Source organism: Bubalus bubalis, chromosome 21, assembly GCF_019923935.1.
Source record: "Bubalus bubalis isolate 160015118507 breed Murrah chromosome 21, NDDB_SH_1, whole genome shotgun sequence".
In the NCBI taxonomy this organism is placed as follows: Eukaryota; Metazoa; Chordata; class Mammalia; order Artiodactyla; family Bovidae; genus Bubalus; species Bubalus bubalis.
Genome location: NC_059177.1, coordinates 60,213,166 through 60,239,078, shown reverse-complemented (window position 1 = coordinate 60,239,078; position 25,913 = coordinate 60,213,166). Strand labels below are relative to the sequence as shown.

Below are 25,913 nucleotides of genomic sequence, written 5' to 3'. Positions count from 1 at the left end.
AAAATAAATTACATGGTTTTGGTTTAACAAAGCATTTTGATGTTTGACGGTGAGTGAGTTTTGACTTTCTGAAAGCGGGAGAAGCGTCAGTGTGGGTGGCCTGGCTTTAGGGTCCTTCCTGTTACACACTGTGAGGTCTTATGGATCTGGCTGCGCCAGGGCTTAGTTGCAGCCCATGAGCTCTTCCTGGGTCGTGCGGGCTCTGTCCTTGCTGTGCAGCCTCTCTGCTTGTGCTGTGCAGCCCAGGAGTTGTGGCGTCTGGGATCTTAATTCCCCAACCGGAAACTGAACCTGCGTTCCCTGCATTGCAAGGCGGATTCTTAACCCCTGCACTGCCTGGGAAGTCCCAGCCTTTACTTTCAAAAGCAGTGTTTGCTTTTACTTTACTGATAAAGTTAAAAGAAGTTAAAGTTAAACTTCTTTAACTTTTCTTTTTAATTTATAGAAATTTATAATTTATAAATTTCTTTATAATTTTCTTTATAAATTTTCTTACTTTAATTTTTCTAAATAGAAAAAGAAGTTAAAATTAAACCCTTAAGTCACACCGTACCCCAAGTGCATGTTAGGAAGTCAGAGATCAAAATATAATGAAGAAACTTTAAAGAAGGGTGGGAAATATGACTGTAAAATTAGACAATTTAGAAAAAATGAATGAAGAATGAGTGACAAACTAGGGAAGTATGAGCAGTGTTCACCTGCCCCACCATGACGAGGCCCAGCCCCCTCAGACGGTTGGCTCACTCGTGCCATCACCAGCAGCAGGGCCGGCAGAATGCCGTGGAATGTGGCCGTAGGGGTCTGGCCACGGGCTCTGCAGTGGGTACACACATTACTTTTGTAGTCATGAGAAAGGAAAACTATGTAGAAAGCAAAATGTGATCAATCTTGTGTCAGGAGAGCTGTTGGAAGCCAGTCGCTAAGTCCAGGGAGCCTCCGTCAGGCCCACACTGGGCGGCTGTGCCTCCTGCATACTCCTGGCGAGGCCCTCCAGCACGCCTGCCCGGCCTTCTGGAGAGGGGTGTGCACAGCGAGGCCTGGGGGGCTGCCCGAGCCCCCAGCCTCTGTGGTTGGCAGCTGTGAAGGTCTTGGGAGCAGCAGCCCCCAACCTTCCTCCCAAAGCCTGGTTCTCCTGCCGGGTCTCCCGTGGCCCACGTGGCCAAGCGTGCACGCCTGCGAGGGGGCGGAGACGCTGACCAGGGTCTCCGCCGTGTGGGGACACTGAAGCTGCAGCCGTGGGGGGAACAGAGCCGCACGGTCCCTGTGTGGGGAGGAGAGTGAGTGGGTTGCTTGGAGGTCCCCGGGTTCGTGCTGCAGGAAGGAAGGCCTCCCGTGACAGCCTGAAGCGCTGTCACACTCAAGGTGACGCCAGTGGAAAGCTGCGCAGACTTCCTTCCCGGGGGCGCTGGCCACGTTCAGGTCACAGCCCTGGAGAAGGGGCCCAGGAAACGCAGGCTGCGCCCCCGCTGACCTCTCAGCGTGGAGACGGGGAGCTCACCTCGGCTGGCTCGCCTCCTGGGGAGGGTGCCTGGGTTCCAGCAGCTGAGAGGTGGGAGGGGGGTGTCAGTCACCGCACTCAGGCTTCCACACTGCCCAGCGACCCTGCCATCCTGTCTGTGCAGGGTACGGGTCAGGGGCCTTTGGGGCACCTCCCTCCTGACAGCAGGGCAAGGCCATGTTCTATTGGCCCAGGCACGTCCCCCCAGGGGGTGTCCCCCGGGCCTCTCCTGGGTGACCACCATGACCACGTCCATCCGGGGGTGTCCTCCTGGGCCCCCCTGGGGTCACCACCATGACCATGTCCATCTGGGGGCAGCATCCTGGGCCCCTCTGGGGTCACCACCATGACCACCTCCATCTGGGGGCGTCCTCCCGGGCCCCTCTGGGGTGACCACTGTGACCACGTCCATCCACAGTCCCCTCACAGGCCCTCCCCTGGGTGACCACCATGACCACGTCCATCCAGGGGCGTCCTCCCGGGCCCTCCCCTGGGTGACCACCATGACCATGTCCATCCACAGTTCCAGCCCTTTCCTGGGTCACCACCATGACCACATCCATCCAGGGGCGTCCTCCAGGCCCCATCTGGGGTGACCACTGAGACCACGTCCATCCAACGGGTGTCCTCCCAGGCCCTCTCCTGGGTGACCACCGTGACTGCGTCCACCCAGAGGTGTCCCCCCGGGCCCTCTCTGGGTGATGCTGAGCCTCCCCCCGTCCGTGGGTTGCTGCTGACCTTTTCTTGTCCACCCCTGCAGACTCGAAACCGCCCAGGCCGGACTGCGGCAGTGGCCGGGGGCCTCCGCAGGTGCAGGTGGACCCCCTTGAGAGGTATGCTGAGAAGCCGCTCGCCCCGGGCCACGCCTTCCTCACAGGTGCCTTCTCCTCGCCCAGAGGCCAGGGGTCTGGTCCCTCACATTGTCTTACGTTGGTGGGATGCCCGGCCTGCGGTTTAGGTGCCACTGGTCCTCGTGTGACGAGAGGAGACTACGGGTGGGGGAGGGCAGGGCTCTGTGGCCTTGCAGGTGTGTGCAGCCATGTTTGGAGGAGCTCGCTCGTGGCCTGGCTCCAGGTGTGGGTGCCTCCCCAGCGTGGGCCTCAGCCTGGCGAGCGCTCTGGCTGGGGCAGGGCTGGCAGGCAGCGGCGGAGGCCCTGGGCGCACCGTGTCTCCAGGCCTCAGGGTTCCCGGGGCTGGTGTGGGGTCCTCGCAGTGTGGCTCAGCAAGCCCTCAGCTGGTACTGAGGGGCTCGTCTGCAGTCGTGAGGCTGTGCCTCTGTAACGGACTCAGGCAGCTGCCTTCGGGGGGCGGGCGGCCTGGGTCATCCCTGCTGGGCAGTCCCCTCTGCAGGTCAGCGCAGCCACATCCGTCCTGTGATCTCAGAAGGACCCACCTTCTGAGAGTGTCCAGTCCCTAATCCCCAGAGGCCTCCTCCAAGCAATAACCAGAATTAAAAAAAAAAATACTTTTAAGCATTTTAAAAAACGTTCAAGTAACACGTGCTAATGGGAGACTTAGGATATATACGAAATGAAAAAGTCACCAGTAGATTCGTCATCCCGTATTAACATTTTGGACTATTTCTTTCAAGTGTCTCGTGTAAACTTTTGTTGTCTTGCTCGTTTCACCCGGTCTTCTAATTGTCTTCCACTTGTCACACCTGCCTCGTGAGCGTGTTTACTGCTGGAGGCACCACGTCTGGGCCTCGGTCTCGGGGCTGTAATGCGGCAGAGAGAGTAGCTTTCAGGGCCTCATGCCCGCCGTGCCCCCGGGCCGACCTGCCTCTGAGTTGTTTACCACCCCACCCCCACCCCGCTGATAAAGAGCACTTCTAAGATCTTCTCAGCTGCTTTTTTCTTTCTCTAGGAGGATTTTACTAGGGAGACTAGAAACAGGTCCAAGGGGAGGGACGCATTCAGGACTGAGAGTTGAACATTGAGAACCAAGGCTGCTGCTCCTGACCTTGCAGCTCTGAGGTGGGGCGGGGAGGTGGGCTGTCCCCCGCCCGTCTCTAAAGGGGCCTCGGGTGGTGAGGTTGGACCCCTGCCGTGAGGATCTCTCATCAGGCATTGGGTCTCCGGCTCTTCAGCTGGCTGAGGACGCGTGGCAGTGTCCCCCCAACCCCGGGGGACTGTCACTGGTGCCTGACCCTCCCTGGCGGCCGCGGCGTCCCGTCGGCCCTCATGTCCCTGCCCCAGCAGCTGCGTGAGCTGCGCCTGCATCTGTGTCTCCGTCTCTCCTCTGGCCCAGGTGTGACTGGGAGCAGGCTGTGCTCCAGGACAAGCTGGTCCGTGTGGCCACGACAGAGAGAGAGGCAGCTGCGAATCCCCGGAGTGTGACGCTGCGGCGTGGGGAGGGCGTTGTGGACCAGGAGAAGCAGCGGTTGGCTCAGCGGGTGAGTGCGGGTCCCCAGGCAGCCCTCCTGGCTCCGTTGGTCCAGGGAGCAGAGGTCGAGCCCTGGATATGCATCAGACTGAAGTCACGGCTTCTCCTCTGTGGGGAGGGAGTCTTTCTAGGGACTGGGAGCCGGGGTCCTATAGCTGGGGCTTTGTCACAGTGGAGACAGGCGGGGGACAGGCAGCCCAACAGCCAGGTGGGAAGGGCCTGGCCGGGGTACACGGGGTTCATCAGTTTGGACGGAGCAGAAACGTTGACACCAGGGATGGAAACCTGGTGAGCATTGCAGCCTGCGACTGTGGACTCTTACCTGGATCGTGGGCATCACAGCACAAGGGGTTCACAGCTTCCCTCCTGCCCTGGCCCAGGTGTCCCCAGAGGAGACGCCCCCACAGTGGGAGGGGCCTCCCGCCTCCAGCGTAGGTGTGGGTTTCTTTCCATGAAGGGCAGCTTTAGAGTGAAGACTCCCCTGGATGTCTGGGTGGATGGTGCCCTCTGCCAGTGTGCAGAGCCCACGGGGCCTGAGGCCGCCTTCTCTGCGGGCGCCCCTGACTCCTGTGAGGCCCCGCTCTGCACTCGTCACGGTCCACTTCCTAGTGCAGCCGGAGGCCCCGCTCCCTTTGGGAGCTTACTGCTTCCTGTTGCGTGTCCCTAGGTGGGATTCTGGCGGCTGCTTTCCCTGCTGTGGTCCAGACGGTCTGGGTGCAGGGCCCAGGGTAGCCAGTCCTGCCCTACCTGGGATGTGCAGTGCTGGGGGCGTGGGGGCCGGCCTGGGGCTTCCACAGCATCAGGGGCGCCGACCAGGAGAAGCGCCTCTGAGAGGCTGTGTGGCTGTCGCCTCCTGCACCTCCGGGTGCCTGGGCTTCAGCTGGAGGTCAGGCAGTGGCTTGGCCTGAGCAGACACAGAGAGGCGCCATCAGCGCTCCGTTGGAGCTCCTGCGAGGGGAGCGAGGCCGCAGCCTCACCTGCGGTTGGTCCTGTGCTCGCAGCTGCTTCAGTGGAGGTGGTGTCAGAACGGTGTGTTGAGAGTTTAGGTAGGAGGGGAAGGATGGCAGCAGAACCTGAGCTGGGCAGAGGGTTTCTTTCCTTCCCGGGGTCCTGGCGGGGCCCTTCTCCCTGCCTCCTGACCCCCAGGGCCCCGACCCTGCTCCTGTCGCCGGCTGGAGGGTCCCTGTCCAGGGTGCTGAGTGTCGCGGGCATTCAGCGTGCTCCTTGCTGTGGCTTCTGCAGCGTGGCTGTTTAGTCCTCTTCTGCATGAGAGAATGATTGAGCTCGTTATTGGGCAAAGTTCATAAAACTAATGACGAGGAAAGTAATCATGTCTGTGACCTGCTTCTGAGGGCCTGCTTTGCGTGCAGGGCCGCCGCAGTGAGCTGCTGCGTGTGGATGCGTGGTCCCCCCGCGTGCGTGTTCCCGACCCCACCTTCATGTATCTGAAGCACAGTGAGGTGGAACAGATGGGAAGTTGGAGTTGGGAGCAGAGAAAGGCTTATTGCAGGGAGGACGGAGCACGGAGACAGTGGCTCAACTTCTCCGCACCCGCAGCTCCTGGGAGGGTTTCAGGAGAGCCTCTTTAAAGGCCAGGTTGGGTGGGGGTGGGGAGCCTCAGAGGCTTTGCTCAGCTGGTGCACAGCTCTTTGCCGACGGGGAGCTCACAGGTGGAGCCACAAGGCGTGAACACCCCGTCTTTCAGGCTCCTTGCTGGTGCTTCCAGCATCTGTAAGCAGCTCAGGAATGCGGTCGGGACTGTTATCTGCATACCTCTGAGAGGAGCTCCTGCAGAACAGGGGTGGGGGGAGCCTGCCCCCGAAAGCCCCAGAGGCTCTCACTTGCCTCCCCTCGTCTTCCTGTCTGCTCTGCCCCGCTGCCCCGTCCTCTGTGCCTGGCCCCCAACCCCTGGGCGAGGTCCTACTGGGCTGGAGTACGGGTGCAGGTGCTGAGCTCCGTCCCTGCTCTGGCTCCTGCGTCTGCTGGCTCTGTTTCAGGGGCCCACGTTCACCCCACGGGGCGCTGTGCCAGCCTATCCACACCCACTGACTCGGTCCTGTCTGCCCTCCCCGCCCCCCACTGCCCCTGCCCACCCCCCGCCCCGTCTTCCCTAGCCCTCAGGAGCTGCCTGCCTGGCAGCTGCTGCGTAAAGCCACCCTGCCCCTCGGCCTGGCCCCGGCCGTGGCGTGTGCAGATCCGAGCTGGCTTCTCACACTCTGTGCAGTCTGGTTTTCACAGCCATTGGCACTGTGATCTCAGACTCACCAAATCTGGTGACTCTCTTCACGTTTGCCCCGTGGGTTCCTTGGCAGGAAGCTACTGCCTGGCCTTTAAACTCTCCTTCTGCACCCCCCTTTCTGCCAGCTCCACCCGCCTCCCACCCTGTCCTGTTCCGCCGGGGGCTGTGGGCCACGCCGAGCGCGACAGACCCCGGAGGGTACACGTGCAACAGACCACAGGCAGGAAAGCTTGAGGTGCCCGAGGGCCGGGAGCTGAGAGGAGGAGCAGGACCCCGTTAGACGGAGGCCCGCAAGGCCTTCTCTGGGGAGCAGACCTAAGCTGTGGTCGGGTGACACCCGGGGCCCTGGGGCTGGAGGCTCAGTGAGCTGGGGAGCTGGGGCCACGCCTGGGAAGACGGCAGCGCGTGGAGGGGCTCGTGGGCATGGAGGCACGCAGCCTGATGCTGTCGTGCCCGGGATGGTTTCCAGAAGGTTCTGTGTGGGTCAACAGGAGACTGCTGGAGTCCTGCTGAGAGGCCATGATGGCCTGGACGGACGACTGGCGAGCAGGGAGCCCGAGCAGCAGTGCACAGGTGTGCGGGGCAGAGGGCGGGCAGGCGAGTTGCAGCCACCAGTGGGGCCGGGGGCTTGTGCAGCCTCCTGGCGGCCCTCGTGCCTCAAGGCAGGCGGGCTGTCCTGGGTCCCAGCATCCGTGAGGGCTGGGGGCGGGTGTGAGGGGGCGGCCTGGTGCACCGTGCTTCCTCCAGGTGGCGGGGTGGGCCAGGTGGTCGGGCGGTTCTCCCCTGGGAGCGTGGGCACTGCAGTGCACGTGCCCAGTCAGGCGTCTGAGGGCCGGGTGTCCTCTGGATGAGACTTGTGGGGTCTCTAGGACTGCAGGGTGGAGAACTGAAACTTCTGGTGGTGTCCGGCAGCTGGTGTTGGAGGCTGTGGCCTAGCCTGGGTTCGGGAGCCAGACTCCTGGGATGAGCCCTACATCCTGGCTGTTCTCCTTGGTCGCCACTTGGCTCTTGTAGGCCCTTCTCTTCGGGGGCGGTGATCGTGCCCGGGAGGCCCCTAGGTTGTCCGTGGAGTCTTGAGATCATGCATAGAACGGGCTTGGGTGCTTGGCTCCTTGGGCTGACAGAATGTTTCCCTCATGTCAGCTCGGGGGGTGGGGGGATGGGTACACACTCAAGTCCTGCCTCCTTGCAGCCCCTACTACCCTGCCCAACCCAGAGACCCCCTCATGCCTCATGACGCTCTCTCCTTTGTGGGTCTGCAGAGGGGTTTCCATCTTAGAGAGTTCACGGCAGAGTCCGGCCCAGACGGGTCCCTGGTTCCTGCCGGTGCCCTGCCTGTGTTCGAGGGGCCGGGAGTCCGGGCGGCCCTGCCTACGTGGGTCTGGGAAGATGGGGAGAACCCGGCCACCCTCCTGCTGCTCACCCCCTCACCAAGGTGGGCGGTGGCTGTGGGTGGTGCCACACTAGTGTCCGGTACCCTTGGGAACCAGGCTGTGTCCCGCAGCCTCTCTTGTCCCATGTGCTGGGCCCACGAGGGGGCAGTCCTGGACCCTGCTGGCCAGGGGGGCGGCTGGGGAGTTGCAGGCGGGGGACGGGACCTCAGGAGGCTGCGCCCTACCTGGCTCCCGCCCCGCACCTGCGCCTGCAGAGCGAGGCCTCCGCCTGTGTCCGCCCCAGTGGGTGGGGCAGGGGGGAGGGTCTGTCCAGCGGGATGGGCACCACCTGCCCCCCAGCCCCTCCATGGAGCTGCCTGGGCAGGGGGCCTCTCTCTGCCACGTTTTCTCCAGGAGGCTCTGGCGGCCATCGGGCAGCAGCAATGGGACCGGGTGGGAAGCTCCCATCCCCAGCCACTTACTCCTAGAGCAGGAGAGTTGCTGCTCTCCCGGCCGGTGAGAAGCCTGCAGCCCCCTCCCTGGGGGTCTTCCCTGCTGGCAGCCAGGTGCGGATGAGGTGGCTCTTCCCTCGGCAAGTGCCTCTGCCAGCCTGGCACCATGGGCGGCATCTCCTTGGCTTTGCTGTGGTTGCCAGGTGGATGCACGGGTGTTGGCCACCCCGGAGTTTTCCAAGGCCCAGAGAAGTCAGCCAGTGTTGGTGACAAGACCTTCCCGGAGTGACTGGCTATCGGGTGTCAGGGGCCTCCAGTTGGCCTCTGAACTGGACTTCCCTGCTGAGGGTACGGGCGCTTTGCTGCCCTCTCACCAAGGCTGACAAGGCGGGGTCTGCAGACGTGTACCCGGAGGCCGCGGCCCCTGCTCAGCTGTGGAGTGCCTCCAGCTCATGGGCCACCGGGTGGGTCCCGGGTAAACGCCACAGAGCTCAGGTGCCTCGGCCTAATCAGGCCTGGCCTTCTCTCGAATGGAGACCAGCAGCTCCTGCCGCTCCCCTGCCTCTCCTCCCTCTCTGGCAGACGGGCACCCTGCCCAGAGCCTTCCTGTTTCCTGTGCCACCTTCCCTGTGAGTGAGGAGTCGAGCTGCAGGCTTGGTTCTCGCCTCCGTAGGCTGTGGCTCTCCAGCGTGCACCTGAGCCCAGCCACCCCAGACCTGGGGCATCGAGAGACTCGGTGGAGCGGCTGGGCCCTCTGCAGGGGCACCTTCCCTGGGCTGAGAGTTCCCAGCGGCCCTGGGCTTCAATCTCCGTTTTCAGGTGGATGGAGACAGGCATCAGTGCCCCCCGTACTAAGGGCACGCTGCCTTCTCCAGGCTTGGGGTCAGGCCCGCTCCATGTCCCCTTCAGCCCCTGCGCCCGTGCTCAGCCATAGCAAGCACTCAGACCCCGTGCCCATTGGACCGGGACACCCTGGCAGCCCTGTTTGGGCTGAGCTCCTTTCCAGGAGCTGGTGCTGGCAGGGGAGGGAGTGGGGCGAGAGACCTGCCTGTCCAGGAACGTTCTTACTGGCGGCTCCTCTGCACAGCGAGCTGCTCCGAGCGGCCCGTCCGCCAAGTAGAAGCCTGCGTGCTGACCCTGACTGGGATCAGGGGCAATTGCTTGCGCCTGTGTTACTGCTACTGGGCCCAGGTTTCCCCTGAGGGACTGCCTTCCTCCACATAAATTTGGTCTTTAGCCACCGCAGCGAACTAAAGGACTAAAGGGACTAAAGAACTACTAATGAGCCTCTCGATGAAAGTGAAAGAGGAGAGTGAAAAAGCTGGCTTAAAACTCGACATTCAAAAAACTAAGATCGTGGCATCTGGTCCCATTACTTCATGGCAAATAGATGGGGAAACAATGGAAGCAGTGACAGACTTTATTTTGGGGGCTCCAAAATTACTGCAGATGGTGACTGCAGCCATGAAATTAAAAGATGCTTGCTCCTTGGAAGAAAAGCTATGACCAACCTAGGCAGCATATTAAAAAGCAGACACATTACTTTTCGACAAAGGTCCGTCTAGTCAAGGCTATGGTTTTTCCAGTGGTCACGTATGGATGTGAGAGTTGGACTATAAAGAAAGCTGAGCACCGAAGAATGGATGCTTTTGAACTGTGGTGTTGGAGAAGACTCTTGAGAGTCCCTTGGATAGCAAGGAGATCCAACCAGTTCATCCTAGAGGAAATCAGTCCTGGGTGTTCGTTGGAAGGACTGATGCTGAAGCTGAAACTCCAATCCTTTAGCCACCTGATGCGAAGAACTGATTCATTTGAAAAGAGCCTGATTCTGGGAAAGATTGAGGGCAGGAGGAGAAGGGGATGACAGAGGATGAGATGGTTGCATGGCATCACCAACTCAATGGACATGAGTTTGAGTAAACTCCAGGAGTTGGTGATGGACAGGGAGGCCTGGCGTGCTGCAGTCCATGGGGTCGCAAAGAGTCAAACATGACTGCGCGACTGAACTGAAGCTAAACTAAAGGCAGGCAGCTTGCAAGCTGTCTCTTGGAAGGGCCCTGAGTAAGGAGCTCCCAGTGAACAGGGGTGTGGCCACCAGGAGGAGGCAAGGCTGCAGCCTGTCCCTGTGTCTGAGGGGTGGTTGTCTTCTGGTGTCTGGGGAGGAAGTCTGCGGGGAGGAAGGAGCCTCGGGAGGCGGAGAGTAATGCTCTTGGAACCAGGGTGAGCACGGGGTGGACATCAGGCGCAGAGGGACCAGCAGACATCCAGGAGGGGAGGGCATGGGAGACTCCAGTCCCGTACGGTCCGCTCCAGCTGGCACGTGGTGGAAGGACCCTGGCAGGAGGCGCTGTGCAATATTGGACTGTGCAGAGCTGCTTCCCAGCCCACCTGGCACAGCCTGGCCCCCTGGGGGCCTGGGGCCCAGTGAAGGGCAGGCCTGTCCGAGGACCTGAGCCACCGCCTGTGTCTGGAAGCCCCTCGCGTGTGTCCTGGCTCTGGGCTGGCTGTGCTGGGTGGGGTCATCTCTGGGGCTGGGCCTCACACGTGGCCTCAGGAAGTGTCTTACACATTCCTTGAAATCTTGTAGTTGCACCAGGCTCCCCAGGGATTCTGCAGTGTATCTGTATTTGAGTCACTGTAGCTCTCTTTTTGGCAGCCTGATTATTTAGGCCTGACAGGTAGGCACAACTGTCTCATTAAATGCAGATATATTTGTATGACTTGGGGGAAAAAATGGAACATTCCATTAGTCTAAGAAAAGAGTAGCAGTCGTTCTTTTTACTTGTAAACTCTGTGTGAGAGATTCTTCTCATTAAATGTGTGAGGTGTGCACGCAGCACCCTGGGGGCTCATGCTGTGACCTGCTCAGGTGCTGCCTGCTGCAGGCTCCCCGGCCAGCCCCTCCTGCTCCGGTCCAGGGCTGGACGCCCCGCCCGTGGGGCAGGGACACACTCGGCCCTGCTCTGCGAGGCTCCAGGGGTCACCACCCAGAGCCCTGCGGTGGGCCGGGCCCCAGGTGACACCCCGGTGTGGCCGGGATCCTCAGCCTCCCTGAGCTGCTCTGTGGGCTGGAGTCCCGGGCAGGCGGACGGGGCTGAAGGCTGTAGGCTTCTTCTGTCAGATACTCCTGCTCTTGGGGAAGGTGCGCACCACTAACACGCGCCTTGCTTGCCTACAGAAGCCCTGCCAGGGGCCCTGGGTGCTGGGGGCCAGCCGGCTGGCATCCTGGTGCAGGTCGGGCAGCTGCTCTTTACCCACTCCTCCTCAGGGGGCCCGGGCAGAGGTGGGGGGCCCTGGGTGTTGTGTTGCACCCAGTTCCTTTGGGTCACAGCTCTTTCGTGAACCCAGGGCCCTCTGCTCTGTTAGGCCCACACAGGCTGGGCGGCCCCGAGGCTGCGGCTGTGGGGAGCACACGGGTTTGCTGCCCTGTCCCCGGAGTACAGTGCTGGCCCTGTGTTCTGTGTGTTACACAGTGGGGAGCGCACAGCAGGCGGTGGGTGTCGGGAGGAAGAAAGCAGGGGTGGGAGGGCGGGGGCCCGGGGCGCTGCTCCATCCTCTGAGGTGGGATTCATGTGAGCACACGACTCGTGAACTCCATGCCTTTCCTGCGTTTGTGTTCTCCTGCAGCCGTCACCTCGGTCACCTCGGCACAGTCATAGGGCGTTTTCCTCCCGCCGCGGGGCCACGGGTGTGCTGGAACGTGGAGCGGGGGCCTGTGAGCTGGGCGGGGGACACGAAGGGGCCAGCAGGCAGCTTTCTGGTGGGAGGATGGGGGCCTTGCTGCTCTGGGGTCGGGGGAAGCGGGCGGTGGGGACGGGCGGGGCCTGGGAGGCAGGAGCGGGGCATGCAGCAGGCGCTCACTAGGTGCGGCCTCCTCCCGTCCGCCTCCTGGGTTCAGCTGATCACAGCCCCTTGTGGACCTGGGCCTGGAGACCTCGCGTGTCCTGTCAGGGGAGGCCGGACGGCATCCCACGGGTTTGGGTTGTGCCCTCGTACGCCTGCACGCTGGCCAGTGGCCACACGCTTCTACCTGTTCCTCCTGCTTATTTCCTCTTGGGTAAGAATCCTTAAAAAAAATCAGACAGTACTTACGATTTCCTCCATTAAATGGCAGTTGTACCTGGGGACACTGCCTGCAGAAAGAAAAGCTGTGCCCCGTCTGGAGACGGTTGGGGAGAGAGACCGTGGGGTGAGGAGGAGCCGGGCTCCTCTGGGAAGACTCCTGACTCTGGGGGCCCGACAGACCAGGGCCATGGTGTTCCCGACACGCAGACCCTGTCACCACCCTCGCCCATGGCCTGGAGGGGCATCTCCAGGACCGGGTGGGAAGCGTGGGGCTCACCGAACACAGGGCGTCCTGCGGGGACTCCACGCGGTGGCACGGGCCAGAAACCCGAGCCTGTTCTGAGGGGGCTTAGAGGACAGCTGGCCGGGAGGACTGGGCTCCCAGAGCTCACACGGCCCCCACGCTGCCTGCTCCGGGGGTGCCGAGCTGGGTGTGGGGGTTTATGGGAACCTTTACATGTTGGCAAGTGTTCAGACTTACAAGAGGTGGAAGAGTTGGAGGAGAAAGAAAGTATGTGGTGTCAACAGATCCAGCCAGAGCTGTATGCCGACTTCCAAGCTGGCTTGGGTGGACCCCCCGTCAGGCCTTATGGGGGCGGCAGGCTGTCGGCAGGTTTCTGAGCTAGAGCTCAGGATGAGCTGACCTCTTCCACAAGCCCCGTGTGGCCCTGTTGTACCCTTAAGTTTGTCGTCTGTAAAACAGGCTGCCAGCAGCTGCTGCTCCATGTCTGTTGGGAACTTTAAAATCTTGATTAAAAGGCACAGCTAAAGAGAGGAGACCCTGGGTGAGTTGACAGGTCTTCCTGTGGCCGTCAGTGCCCGTCAGCAGATGCCACCCCATGTCCCCTCCGGCCAGAAGCTGCCTGCTATTTTTAGCAGCTCTGTAACTCCATTAGCCATACCCTACCTCCCAGACCCCTGTCGGTATGTTTAATTATGTAAATAGTATCACAAATCACAGTGGTGTTGAACTCCATCTCATGTCTCAGAGCAAATCAGAGCATGTTCCACTGCATCTTGTTGACCGGCCATCCAGCCTGGCTGCAGGCTCAGGGCAGGGCGAGGCGCCCCTCCAGGGAAGCGCTCTGGGGAGAGGGCGGTGTGTGGGGAGGGCCTTTCCGGGGGGTCCTCGTGGGGTCGCTCCAAGCAGTGCCTTTCCTCCCAGCTGGAGGTGAGCTCTTGTCTCTGTTACACCAATTCACGGCTGACTCGTCCTTGGCTCTGCTACTCTAGCCACCGTGTGCAGTGGTGCCCGGGTGGGGAGGTGGCTGTCTGCAGAGGCCCCAGTGGGAGGCCGCGCTGACCCCGCTCAGGCCGAGGCCAGGTGCCCGCTCCCAGCGTGTCCACCCTCTGCCTGGCTGCATCACTGGTGCTGAGTTCAGGGAGGGCTGAGGTCTGTTCTTGGCTTCCGGGGTGGCCTCAGGCACTCTGGAGGTTTCTGCTCTTCCTCTGGGCTCTGCAGTGCTTAGCTCCTCCACGCCCCGGCCCAGCCCTGCTGCTGAGTTCCGGCGTCCAGCTTCTCCCTGGCTTGTGGCTCTGATTCCGGCCGCTCCCAGCAACCATTCCTTTGGGGCCACATGATGGGGTCATTGGAGAAGGCAATGGCACCCCACTCCAGTACTCTTGCCTGGAAAATCCCATGGACGGAGGAGCCTGGTGGGCTGTAGTCCATGGGGTCGCTAAGAGTCAGACACGACTGAGCGACTTCACTTTTCACTTTCATGCATTGGAGAAGGAAATGGCAACCCACTCCAGTGTTCTTTCCTGGAGAATCCCAGGGACGGGGGAGCCTGGTGGGCTGCCCTCTATTGGGTCGCACAGAGTCGGACACGACTGAAGTGACTCAGCAGCAGATGAGGTCATCTCCCTGGGGTCGTCTTCCTGTACCCCTGTGTTGACCGCCGTGTGACTGCTGGTCCTGTGAGGTCCTTGCAGGTACTGTTCTCTCATCCACATCTTCGAGGACCTCGTCTCCTGAGGACAAGAGCATTCTCCTCCCCGACGATGGCGAGCTGACCGTGCCCTGCGTCTGACGTGGAGGCCGGGTGTGTCCTTGAGGGCTGACTACCGAGCATCTCAGGCTAGGTCACGGGGCCTGCCCTGCGGGCACTGTGCCTCCCGGTGTCCCTCCGTCTGTAGAATGGCCACTGGCGCCGGGCGTCCTCTCGTGCCACGGGTGGTGCCGAGGGGTCTGAGCCTGGGGTTTTCTAGGTGTCCCTGAATTTGGTGCATCTGGTCATCCTCACGATTGGGTTCAGGGCAGAGCTTGCGTCCCTCTTGGTAGGGGCGCTGTCCCCGTGACCTCAGGGGCACGTGCTGCCACCTTGTCTCCATGTCTGGGTTAGGCTTATTCACTCGGGTGAGGCGAGGTGGGCCAGACTTCTCTGTCTCACAGCTGCTTCGCCCTCGCAGAAGGGTCAGAAGTCTGGGTCGTGCTTTGGGGCTGTGTGGTGTGCCGTTTCCAGCCTTTTAGCTGGGGCTTTTCTATTCTATTCATAACATTCTTCACATTTTAAAATCGCCCTTTTACCGTGGTAAAGTATATATCTCACAAGCTTTGCCATTGTAACTATTCTACGTGTGAGTTCAGCGGCACTGATTCAGTGCTGACAGCTGCCACCACCATGGCTTTGCAGAACTTGTCACCTTTCTGCACAGAAACGCCGTCCCCATGACAAGAGCTCCCAGCCTCTCCCCAGCCCTGGCAGCCCCGTTCCACGTGGTGTCCCTATGACCCTGACTGCCCCAGGGACCGTGTGTGAGTGGGGTCACACAGACAGGACCTGCTCGCTCCTGAGTGGCTCACCTCACTGGGCATGATGTCGTCAAGGGTCATCCATGTTGAGGCAGGTGTCAGAACCCTCTCCCTTTAAAGGCAGAAGCACAGTCCATTGCGTGTTTAGACCCCGTTTTGTTTATTCGTCCACCTGTTGCAGACATCTGGTTACCTCCACCTTTTGGCTGTTGTGATTATTGCTGCTGTGAACACGGGTGTGCAAACATCTCTTCCAGACTCTGCTTTCAGTTCTCTTGCTGCAGGTACCAGTAGTGAAATTGCTAGATCACATGGGAATTCTATTTTTAATATTGTGAGCATGCAGTTCTCATGCTGTATTCTATAGCAGCTGCACCATTTTACATTTTTACCAGCAATGTATGAGGGTTCCAGTGTCTCCACTTCTCACCAACATTTATCCTTTTCTGTCCCATTTTGTTTTTTTAAATAGCCATCCTGTTTTTGGAAAAAACCATTCAGGTGTGAAATGGTATTTCACTGTGGTTTTGAGTTGCGTTTCTGTGCTAAGTAATGATGTTGAGCATCTTTTAACGCACTACTCAGACATTTATATATCTTATTCAGAGGAATGTCTATTTAGATTCTTTGGCCCATTTTTAATGCTGTTTTTAAAAAATTATTGTAAGAGTTCTTTATATATTCTATATATAAGTTCCTACTCATATATCATTTGCAGGCTATTTTGTGTTTTGTTTGGTAACTTCTTTGTAATGTCCTTTAATATAAAAAGTTTTTAATTTCAAAGTCCAACTTATTTTTTCTTTTGTTGCTCATGCCTTTAGTGTCACATCTAATCTATTTCCAATTAAAAGATCATGAAGATTTATCCCTGTGTTTTCTTTTAAGTATTTCATGGTCTTGATCCTTGGTCCATTATGAATTAATTTTATATATGGTGTGAGGTAGGGGTGGCACTTCATCCTTTTGCAGGTGGACATCCAGCTATCCCAGTGCCATTTGTTGAAGGGACTGTTCTTTCTCCATTGGATAGTTTTTCTCCCTTTGCCCAGCATCAGTTGGCCACACATATATAGGTTTATATGCCTGTGTGCCTGCAAATTTGGAAAACTCAGCAGTGGCCACAGGACTGGAAAAGGTCAGTTTTCATTCCAATCCCAAAGAAAGACAATGCCAAAGAATGTTTCAAACTACCGCACAGTTGCACTTATCTCACACACTAGCAAAGTAATGCTTAAAATTCACCAAGCTAGGCTTCAACAGTATGTGAACTGTGAACTTCCAGATGTTCAAGCTGGATTTAGAAAAGGCAGAGGAACCAGAGATCAAATTGCCAACATCTGTTGGATCATCAAAAAAGCACCAGAGTTCCAGAAAAACATCTACTTCTGCTTTATTGACTATGCCAAAGCCTTTGACTGTGTAGGTCACAATAAACTGTGGAAAATTCTAAAAGAGATGGGAATACCAGACCACCTGACCTGTCTCTTGAGAAACCTGTGTGCAGGTCAGGAAGCAACAGTTAGAACTGGACATGGAACAACAGACTGGTTCCAAATAGGAAAAGGAGTACGTCAAGGCTGTATCTTGTCACCCTGCTTATTTAACTTGTATGCAGAGTACATCATGAGAAACTCTGGGCTGGAAGAAGCACAAGCTGGAATCAAGATTGCTGGGAGAAATATCAATAACCTCAGATATGCAGATGACACCACCCTTGTGGCAGAAAGTGAAGAAGAAGTAAAGAGCCTCTTGATGAAAGAGGAGAGTGAAAAAGTTGGCTTAAAGCTCAACATTCAGAAAACTGAGATCATGGCATCCAGTCCCATCACTTCATGGCAAATACATGGGGAAACAGTGGCTGACTTTATTTTTCTGGGCTCCCAAATCACTGCAGATGGTGATTGCAGCCCTGAAATTAAAAGACGCTTACTCCTTGGAAGGAAAGTTATGACCAACCTAGGCAGCATATTAAAAAGCAGACACATTACGTTGTCAACAAAGGTCCGTCTAGTCAAGGCTATGGTTTTTCCAGTGGTTATGTATGGATATGAGAGTTGAACTATAAAGTAAGCTGAGCACTGAAGAATGGATGCTTTTGAACTGTGGTGTTGGAGAAGACTCTTGAGAGTTCCTTGGACTGCAAGGAGATCTAACCAGTCCATCCTAAAGGAGATCAGTCCTGGGTGTTCATTGGAAGGACTCACGCTGAAGCTGAAACTCCAATCCTTTGGCCACCTGATGTGAAGAGCTGACTCATTTGAAAAGACCCTGATGCTGGGAAAGATTGAGGGCAGAAGGAGAATGGGACGACAGAGGATGAGATGGTGGGATGGCATCGCCGACTCGATGGACATGGGTTTGGGTGGACTCCGGGAGTTGGTGATGGACAGGGAGGCCTGGCGTGCTGCGGTTCATGGGGTTGCAAAGAGACGGACACGACTGAGCGAGTGAACTGCACTGGACTGAATGCTGCTGTAACAAAGTACCACAGACTGGGGTGGCCTAACAGACAAGTGAAAGGCTTCTCAGGGCCATGATGAGTCTGATGCATCTTAGGAAGAATCTGTTCCATGTCATCTCTTACCTCCTGGTGTTGACTGGAAACCCTTGATGTCCTTGGCTTGGCTTAAGTCTCTCTCCCTCTTCACATGACTGTCCTCCCCCTGTGTCTTTTTGTCCATTTCTCCCTCTTGTAAGGACACCAGTCATGTTGGATGTAGGACACACCCTGATCCATTGTGACTTCATTGTAACAATTACGTCTTTCCAAGTTAGGCAGCATTCTAAAGTTCTAATGGACGTGAAGTTTAAGAGGATACTATTAAACTGTTCCATGGTAGCTAAGCTGGTAAAGAATCTGCCTACAATGCAGGAGGCCCTGGTTCTATGCCTGGGTCAGGAAGATCCACTGGAGAAGAGATAAGACTACCCACTCCAGTATTCTTGGGCTTCCCTGGTGGCTCAATTGGTAAAGAATCCGCCTGCAATGAGGGAGACCTGGGTTGGGAAGATTCCCGGAGAAGGGAACAGTTACCCACTCTAGTATTCTGGTCTGGAGAATTTCATGGACTGTATGGTTCATGCGGTCACAAAAAGCTGGACGTGACTGAGCGACTTTCACGTTCATTTTCATTAAACTGTTAGTGCTGACATCTTAGGGCTTCCCAGGTGGTGCTAGAGGTAAAGAACCCGCCTGCCAATGCAAGAGACGTTAGAGATGTGAGCTCCATCCCTGGGTCAGGAAGATCCCCTGGAGAAGGGCATGGCAATCCAGTCTAGTATTCTTGCCAGAAGAATCCAATGGGCAGAGGAGCCTGGCAGGCTACAGTCCATAGGGTTGCAAAGTCAAACACAGCTGAAATGACTTAGCACGCCTGCACACATTGACATCTTAACAATATTAATTCTTTGTAACCATGCACATCAGGTGCTTTTCCATTTATTGAGTTCACTTAAATTTCACCAATGTTTTATAGTTTTCAGAGTATAATTCTTTCATATTCTTGTTAAATTTATTACTTACTATTTTATTCTTTTATATGCTATTGTAAATGAAATTGCTTTCTTAAGTTTATTTTTGGATTGCTCATTGCTGGTGTGTGGAAGTGGAGCTGGTATTTGAGTGTTGGCCCTGTACCCTGCAATTTTGCTGAGTTCATTAGTTTTAATATCCTTAGAATTAATAATAGCTGTAACTATTAGAACTAATAGCTAATGGAAGTGTTCACCTATTTCTTACTTTTTGAGAGTTTTTAATATAAAAGGCTTTGGGTTTTTTCAGATGCCTTTTCTGCATCAGTTCAGATGATTACATGTGTTTTCCCTTTTTTTCAATTAATGCAATGTATTATATAGAAAATTTTTTCTCAAGTTGAACCAGCCTTGCATTTCTGATATAAATCAATTTGATCATGGTGTGTAATTCTTGGACTGTGATGTTGGGTTTGGCTTACTATTGAGTGTTAATAGTATTTTGTTAAGGATTTTGCCTCTATATTCTTAAGGAATATTGGCTTGTATCTTTTTTTCTGATGTTGTTATCTGGCTTTGGTGTCAGAGTTATCTAGTCTCGTACAAGAAGTTAGAAAGTGTGGCCTTCTCTTTCATTTTTGGGAAGAGTTTGGGAAGGATTGGGATTAATTCTTTTACTGTTTGGTAGAATTCACCCGTAAATTTGTCTGGTCCTGGACTTCTGTGTGGGAGGTTTTTGATTACTGACATCAACATCTTTCTTGTGATAGGTCTTTTGAGATTTTCTATTTATTCTTGACTCAGTTTAAGCAATTTGTGTGTTTCTAGGAATTTGTACGTTTCTTCTAGGTTACCTGAGTTGTTGGCACACAGTTGTTTATAATGCTTCCTTTCACTCCTTTTAATTTTTGCAGTCAGTTCCCACTTTCATTTCTTGTTTTAGTCGTTTGTATCTGTTGTTCAGTCACTAAGTTGTGTCTGACCCATTGCGACCCCATGGACTGCAATACGTCAGGCTCCCCTGTCCTCCACTATTTCCCCAAGTTTGCCAAAACTCATATCCACTGAATCAGTGATGCTGTCTAACTATCTCATCCTCTGATGTACTCTTCTCCTTTTGCCTTAAAGCTTTCCCAGCGTCAGGGTATTTTCTAATAGGTTGGCTCTTCTCATCAGATGGCCAGAGGATTGGAGCTTCAATTTCAGCATCAGTCCTTCCAATGAATATTTAGGATTGATTTCCTTTAGGATTGACTGGTTGGATCTCCTTGCAGTCCAAGGGACTTTGAAGAGCCTTCTCCAGCACTACAATTTGAAAGCATTTATTTTTCGGCACTCAGCCTTCTTTAGGGTCCAACTCTCACATCTCTACATGACTTCTGGGAAAACCATAGCTTTGATGAGATGGACCTTTGTTAGCAGAGTGATGTCTTTGCTTTTTAATGCACTGACTAGGTTTGCCATAGCTTTTCTTCCAAGGAGCAAGCATCTTTTAATTTCATGGCTGCAGTTACCATCAGCAGTGATTTTGGGCCCCAAGAAAAGAAAATCTGTCAACTGCTTATGCTTTTTCCTTGTCTATTTACCATGAAGTGATGGGACCAGATGCCATGATCATAGTTTTATGAACATTGAGTTTGAAGCCAGCTTTATGACTCTCCTCTTTTACCCTCATCAAGAGTCTCTTTAGTTGCTCTCCACCTTCTGCCATTAGAGTGGTGTCATCTGCATATCTGAGTTTGTTGATATTTCTCCCAGCAATTTTGATTCCAGCTTGTGATTCATCCAGCCCAGCTTTTCGCATGATGTACTCTGCATATAAGTTAAATAAACAGGATGACAGTTTATAGTCTTGTCATACTCCTTTCCCAATTTTGAACCAGTCTGTTGTTCCCTATAACGTTCTAACTGTTGCTTCTTGACTCCCATACAAGTTTCTTAGGAGACAGGTAGGGTGGTCTGGTACTTCTATTAAGAATTTTCCACAGTTTGTTGTGATCCACACAGTCAAAGGGTTTAGAATAGTCAATGAAGCAGAAGTCAATGTTTTTCTGGAATTCCCTTGCTATCTCTGTGATCCAATGAATGTTGGATCCAGTCCAATCCAAGGATCTCTCGTTCCTCTGCCTTTTATAAACCCAGCTTGTACATCTGGAAGGTCTTGGTTCACACACTGCTGAAGCCCAGCTTGAAGGATTTTGAACATAACCTTACTAGCATGTGAAATGAGCACAATTGTATGGTAGTTGGAACATTCTTTGGCATTGCCCTTCTTTGGGATTGGAATGAAAACTCACCTTTTCTGGTCCTGTGGCTACTGCTGAGTTTCCAAATTTGCTGACATACTGAGTACAGCACTTTAACAGCATAACCTTCAGGATTTGAAACAACTCAGCTGGAATTCCATCACCTCCACTAGCCTTGTTTGTAGTAATGCTTCCTGAAGCACACTTGACTTCACATTCCAGGATGTCTGGCTCTAGGTGGGTGACAACACCAGCATGGCTGTCCAGGTCATGAAGATCTTTTTTGTGCAGTTCTTCTGTGTATTGTTGCCACCTCTTCTTAATCTCTTCTGCCTCTGTTAGGTCCTTAGCATTTCTGTCCTTTATTGAGCCCATCTTTGCAGGAAATGTTCCCTCGGTATCTGTAATTTTCTTGAGATCTCTAGTCATTCCCATCCTATTGTTTTCCTCTATTTCTTTGCATTGATCACTGAGGAAGGCTTTCTTATCTCTTCTTGCTATTCTCTGGAACTCTGCATTCAGATGGGTATATCTTTCCTTTTCTCCTTTGCTTTTTTCTTCTCTTCTTTTCACAGCTATTTGTAAGGCCTCCCCAGACAGCCATTTTGCTTTTTGCATTTCTTTTCCATGGGGATGGTCTTGATCCCTGTCCCCTGTACAATGTCATGAACCTCCGTTGATAGTTCATCAGGCACTCTATCTACCAGATCTAGTCCCTTAAATCTATTTCTCACTTCCACTGTATAATCATAAGGGATTTGATTTAGGTCATACCTGAATGGCCTAGTGGTTTTCCCTACTTTCTTCAATTTAAGTCTGAATTTGGCAATAAGGAGTTCATGATCTGAGCCACAGTCAGCTCCCAGTCTTGTTTTTACTGACGTTACAGAGCTTCTCCATCTTTGTCTGCAAAGAATAGAATCAGTCTGATTTCAGTGTTGACCATCTGGTGATGTCCATGTGTAGAGTCTTCTCTTGTGTTGTTGGAAGAGGGTATTTGCTATGACCAGTGTGTTCTCTTGGCAAAACTCTATTAGCCTTTGCCCTGCTTCATTCTGTACTCCAAGGCCAAATTTGCCTGTTACTCCAGGTGTTTCTTGACTTCCTACTTTTGCATTCCAGCCCCTATAATGAAAAGCACATCTTTTTTGGATGTTAGTTCTAGAAGGTCTTGTAGGTCTTCATAGAACCGTTCAACTTCAGCTTCTTCAGCATTACTGGTTGGGGCATAGACTTGTGTTACTGTGATATTGAATGGTTTGCCTTGGAAACAAACAGAGATCATTCTGTCGTTTTAGAGATTGCATCCAAGTACTGCATTTCGGACTCTTTTGTTGACCATGAGGGCTACTCTATTTCTTCTAAGGGATTCTTGGCCACAATAGTAGATACAATGGTCATCTGAGTTAAATTCACCCATTCCAGTCCATTTTAGTTTGCTGGTTCCTAAAATATTGATGTTCACTCTTGCCATCTCCTGTTTGACCACTTCCAATTTGCCTTGATTGATGGACCTAACATTCCGCATTCCTATACAGTATTGCTCTCTATGGCATTGGACCTTGCTTCCATCACCAGTCACGTCCACAACTGGGTGGTGTTTTTGCTTTGGCTCCATCCGTTCATTCTTCCTGGAGTTATTTCTCCACTGATCTCCAGTAGCATATTGGGCACCTACCGACCTGGGGAGTTCTTCTTTCAGTGTCCTATCTTTTTGCCTTTTCATACTGTTCATGGGGTTCTCAAGGCAGGAATACTGAAGTGGTTTGCCATTCCCTTCTTCAGTGGACTACGTTTTGTCAGAACTCTCCACCATGACCCGCCCGTCTTGGGTGGCCCTACTCTGCATGTCTCATAGTTTCCTTGAGTTAGACAAGGCTGTGGTCCATGTGATCAGATTTGTTAGTTTTCTGTGATTGTTTTCAGTCTGTCTGCCCTCTGATGGAGAAGGAAAAGAGGTTTATGGAAGCTTCCTGATGGAAGTGACTGACTGAGGGGGAAACTGGGTCTTGTTCTGATGGGAGGGCCATGCTCAATAAATCTTTAATCCAATTTTCTGTTGAGGGGTGGAGCTGTGTTCCCTCCCTGCTCTTTACCTATGTATTTACCTTAGGTCTTATTTCTTCATATAGTTTCAAGTTACTGTCTAGTGTCTGTTTGCAACCTGAAGGACTCCCTGCAGCATTTCTTATAGGGCAAGTCTAGTGATAATGAACTGTTTCAGATCTTGTTCATATAGGAATTTAATTTCTCCTTTGTTTTTTAAAAAAGTTACTTTGTTTGGCTGTGGTGGATTTTAGCTGCAGCACTTGGCAAGCTTCATTGCGTCATGCGAGCTCTTCTGTTGTGGCTCATGGACTCTCGAGTCTTGATGCGCGGGCTCAGTCATTGCAGCACATCCGCTTAGTTGCTCCGCAGCACGTGGGGTCTTAGTTCCTTGACCAGGGCTAGAACCCATGTCTCCTGCATTGCACAGTGAATTCTTAACCACTTGACCACCAGGAAAGTCCGTCTCCTTCATGTTTAAAAGTTCATTTATTTATTTTGGCTCTGCTGGGTCTTCATTGCTCTGTGGGCTTTTCTCCAGTTGTAGTGAGTGGGGGCTGCTCTCTGGTTGTGGTGCACAGGCTCTGGGGTCCACGGGCTCTGGGGTCAGCAGTTGTGGTGTGTGAGCACAGTGGTTGCGGCTCCTGGGCTCTAGACCACCGGCCCAGTAGTCGTGGAGCACGGGGTTCTCATGCGTGACTCCCCTCGCCCACGGGCACCGGGGCACGTGGGCTTCAGCAGTTGTGGCGTGTGAGCACAGTGGTTGCAGCTCCTGGGCTCTAGACCACCGGCCCAGTAGTCGTGGTGCACGGGCTTAGTGGTTCCATGGCGTGTGTGATCCTTTTGAACCAGGGATTGAGCCCATGTCTTTTGCATTGGCAGGTGGGTTCTGAGCCACCAGGGAAGCCCTTGTCCTTCTTTTTTTTGAAGGACACTTTTGCTGGATATGGGATTTTTGGTTGAAGGGTTTTTTTTTCCCTTTCAATATAGATTGTGTCTTCCCATTGTCTTCTTGCCTTTATGGTTTCCGATAAGAGATCAACTGTGAATCTTTTTGAGGATCCCTTGTGTATAACAAGTCAGTGCTTTCTTGCTGCTTTCGAGATTGTCTCTTTGTTTCAGTCGTGTGATTATAATATATCTTGGTGCGGGTGTCTTTGGGTTTATCATACTTGAGACTTTTTGAGCTTTTGGATTTGTAGACTCATGTCTCATCAGCTGGGGGAGTTGTGGCCATTCCACTTTCAGACCCTCTTTCTGCACCCCTGTTTCTTCTCGTGCTGACGCTCCCCTCAGGCAGGTGTTTGTGTCCCCAGGCTCCTCTGGCTCTGTTCAATCTCTCCCTTCTTCTCGAGCTCAGGGCCTTAATTTGTCCTGCCTTTGTGTTTGCTAGTTCTTTCTCCTGCTTGTTCAGCCCTTTGAGTGAATGTTCACTTCAGCCACAGAATTTTTAGTCGGTTCTTTTTATAGATCCTGTATCTTTTATTGATATTCTCATTTGTGTTTATCTGTCACTTTCCTGATTTCTATTTTTAAGTGTTCATGCCTTCCTTTATCTCTTTGAACATATTTAAGTGACTTTGTTTAATAAGCCTCATGTCTGGGCTTTCTTGGGGATAGTGCTTGTGCTCATTTGTGTCCAGCTCTCACGGGCTGTAGCCCGCCAGGCTCCTCTGTCCACAGGACTATTTAAGGCAACAATACTGGAGTGGGTTGCCGTTTCTTCCTCCAGGGGATTTTCCTGACCTAGGGATCGAACCTAAGTCTCCTGTATTGGCAGGTGGATTCTTTTCCACTGAGCCTCCTGGGAAGCCATTCTTAGAGATAGTTTCTGTCAATTATTTTCCTTTGAATGGGCTGAACTTCTAAATTTTTTTGTATGCCATTTGAGTTTTTTTTTCTTTTTTCTTTTGCTGTTGTTAAATACTGGACATTTGAATATGATAATGTCATAACTCTGGAAATCAGATTTTTCCTCTTTCCTAATGACTTTTCCAAACTATTTTTGCAAAGACTATATTCTTTTGTGTGTAGTCACTGAAATCTCTATTTCTTTAGCTTATGTTCAGTGAATGTTTTGATAGACACTTCCTTTTATGACAAAGGATTAAAACAAAACCAAAAACACCAGAAAAATAGAAGAGGAAAAGAAAACCCAATCCGTTTCCCAGTCCTTGCAGATCAACTCTGTGCTGGGGAACCCTTTCAGCAGGGTCAGCCAGCTTGTGTTGAAATAGAGATCAGCCCAAGGTGAAAGGTAGAGGCTTCTTAACTCTTGCTTGGGCATGTGTCTTATCACCGGCCTCCATATTTTTGTGTGCGTGGTTGCTTTGCGAGCCTGCAGCCTGGGTCCAGGCCCTATGCTGGAAACCACAGGGAGGGCACTGGAGAATGCCCCTGAGTTTTCCTGCTGCCTTTTTCTCAATTCAGCATTCACGTGGTGGCTGTTAGTTGGCTCTGAGAGTTTCTGCTTTTTTTTTTCTTCTGAGTTTTTGTGGAAAGATGAGAGCTTGGAGCCGCTCTCTCCATTGCTGATTCTTATCTGAATCAATATGCTGGTGGCTGCAAAATGGTCATTTTGTATATTTATAATTTCCTTTACATTATTAGTTGTCAGTGTTCTATTAATACAAAAAGGAGCTTTATTTTCTGTCACTTTGTTTATGTATCTTATTAGAATTGATATGGATGTAGGTATTTAAATAGCTCATTATTTTAAATAACTTGAGTGAGATGTAACGTATATACAATAAAGTCCATACACTCTAAGTGTCAGCTTGACGACCTTGGCAAATGTAACATCTAACAACCACCTAATGACCACCTCCATGAGATTACAGAACATGTCCTTTTCCCTAGAAAGTCCTGCCATGCTTCTTTGTATGGCTCTTTTGTTTTTACCGTTTGGGGGAATAATTATAGATTCACAGGAAGTTGCACTGATGGTGGGGCAAGGCCCCGTGTACCCTTCATGGAGTTTTCCCAAGAGCTACGTCTCACGTAAGTGCAGTGCAGCATTGAAGCTGGGAATTACGCGTTGTCACGGGTAGTTCTGTGTCTTTTGACCACACGTGTGGATGCCAGCAACCAGGAATCTAGGCCCCCCCGTGGCCTCTGTGACACCACCTGGCGGGGTTGGGGAGAGTGGAGACCAGCTTCCCCACCTGGGGGTTGGCCAGGGGGCCGGCCTGCCCTCGCCCCCTCAGAGGAAGGTGGTGGGGCCAGCCTGGCGAGCGTGGGCTGCGGTTGTTCCTGTGTCAGACGTGAGCCAGGTGGCTCCTATCTGACGGTTTGTGTCTTGCCTGGCTGCTCGTTTCCTGGTCCTCCAGCTGGGAAAGCTGGCTTTCCTGGGGGCTTTTGGTCACTCCCACTGGCATCCC

The 25,913-nt window shown here is 53.4% G+C and overlaps 1 protein-coding gene across 2 annotated transcripts in view; it reads left to right on the top strand.

The window, feature by feature from the left end:
• The window catches only part of CHCHD6 (coiled-coil-helix-coiled-coil-helix domain containing 6), a 97,265-nt gene that overhangs the window by 18,319 nt on the left and 53,033 nt on the right, over positions 1–25,913 (top strand). For both annotated transcript variants that reach the window (XM_044934299.2, XM_025272903.3), the window contains exons 3-4: positions 2,259–2,331; positions 3,749–3,893. In XM_044934299.2, coding sequence (XP_044790234.1) covers positions 2,259–2,331; positions 3,749–3,893 — 218 coding nt within the window. The remainder of the gene's footprint in view (positions 1–2,258; positions 2,332–3,748; positions 3,894–25,913) is intronic.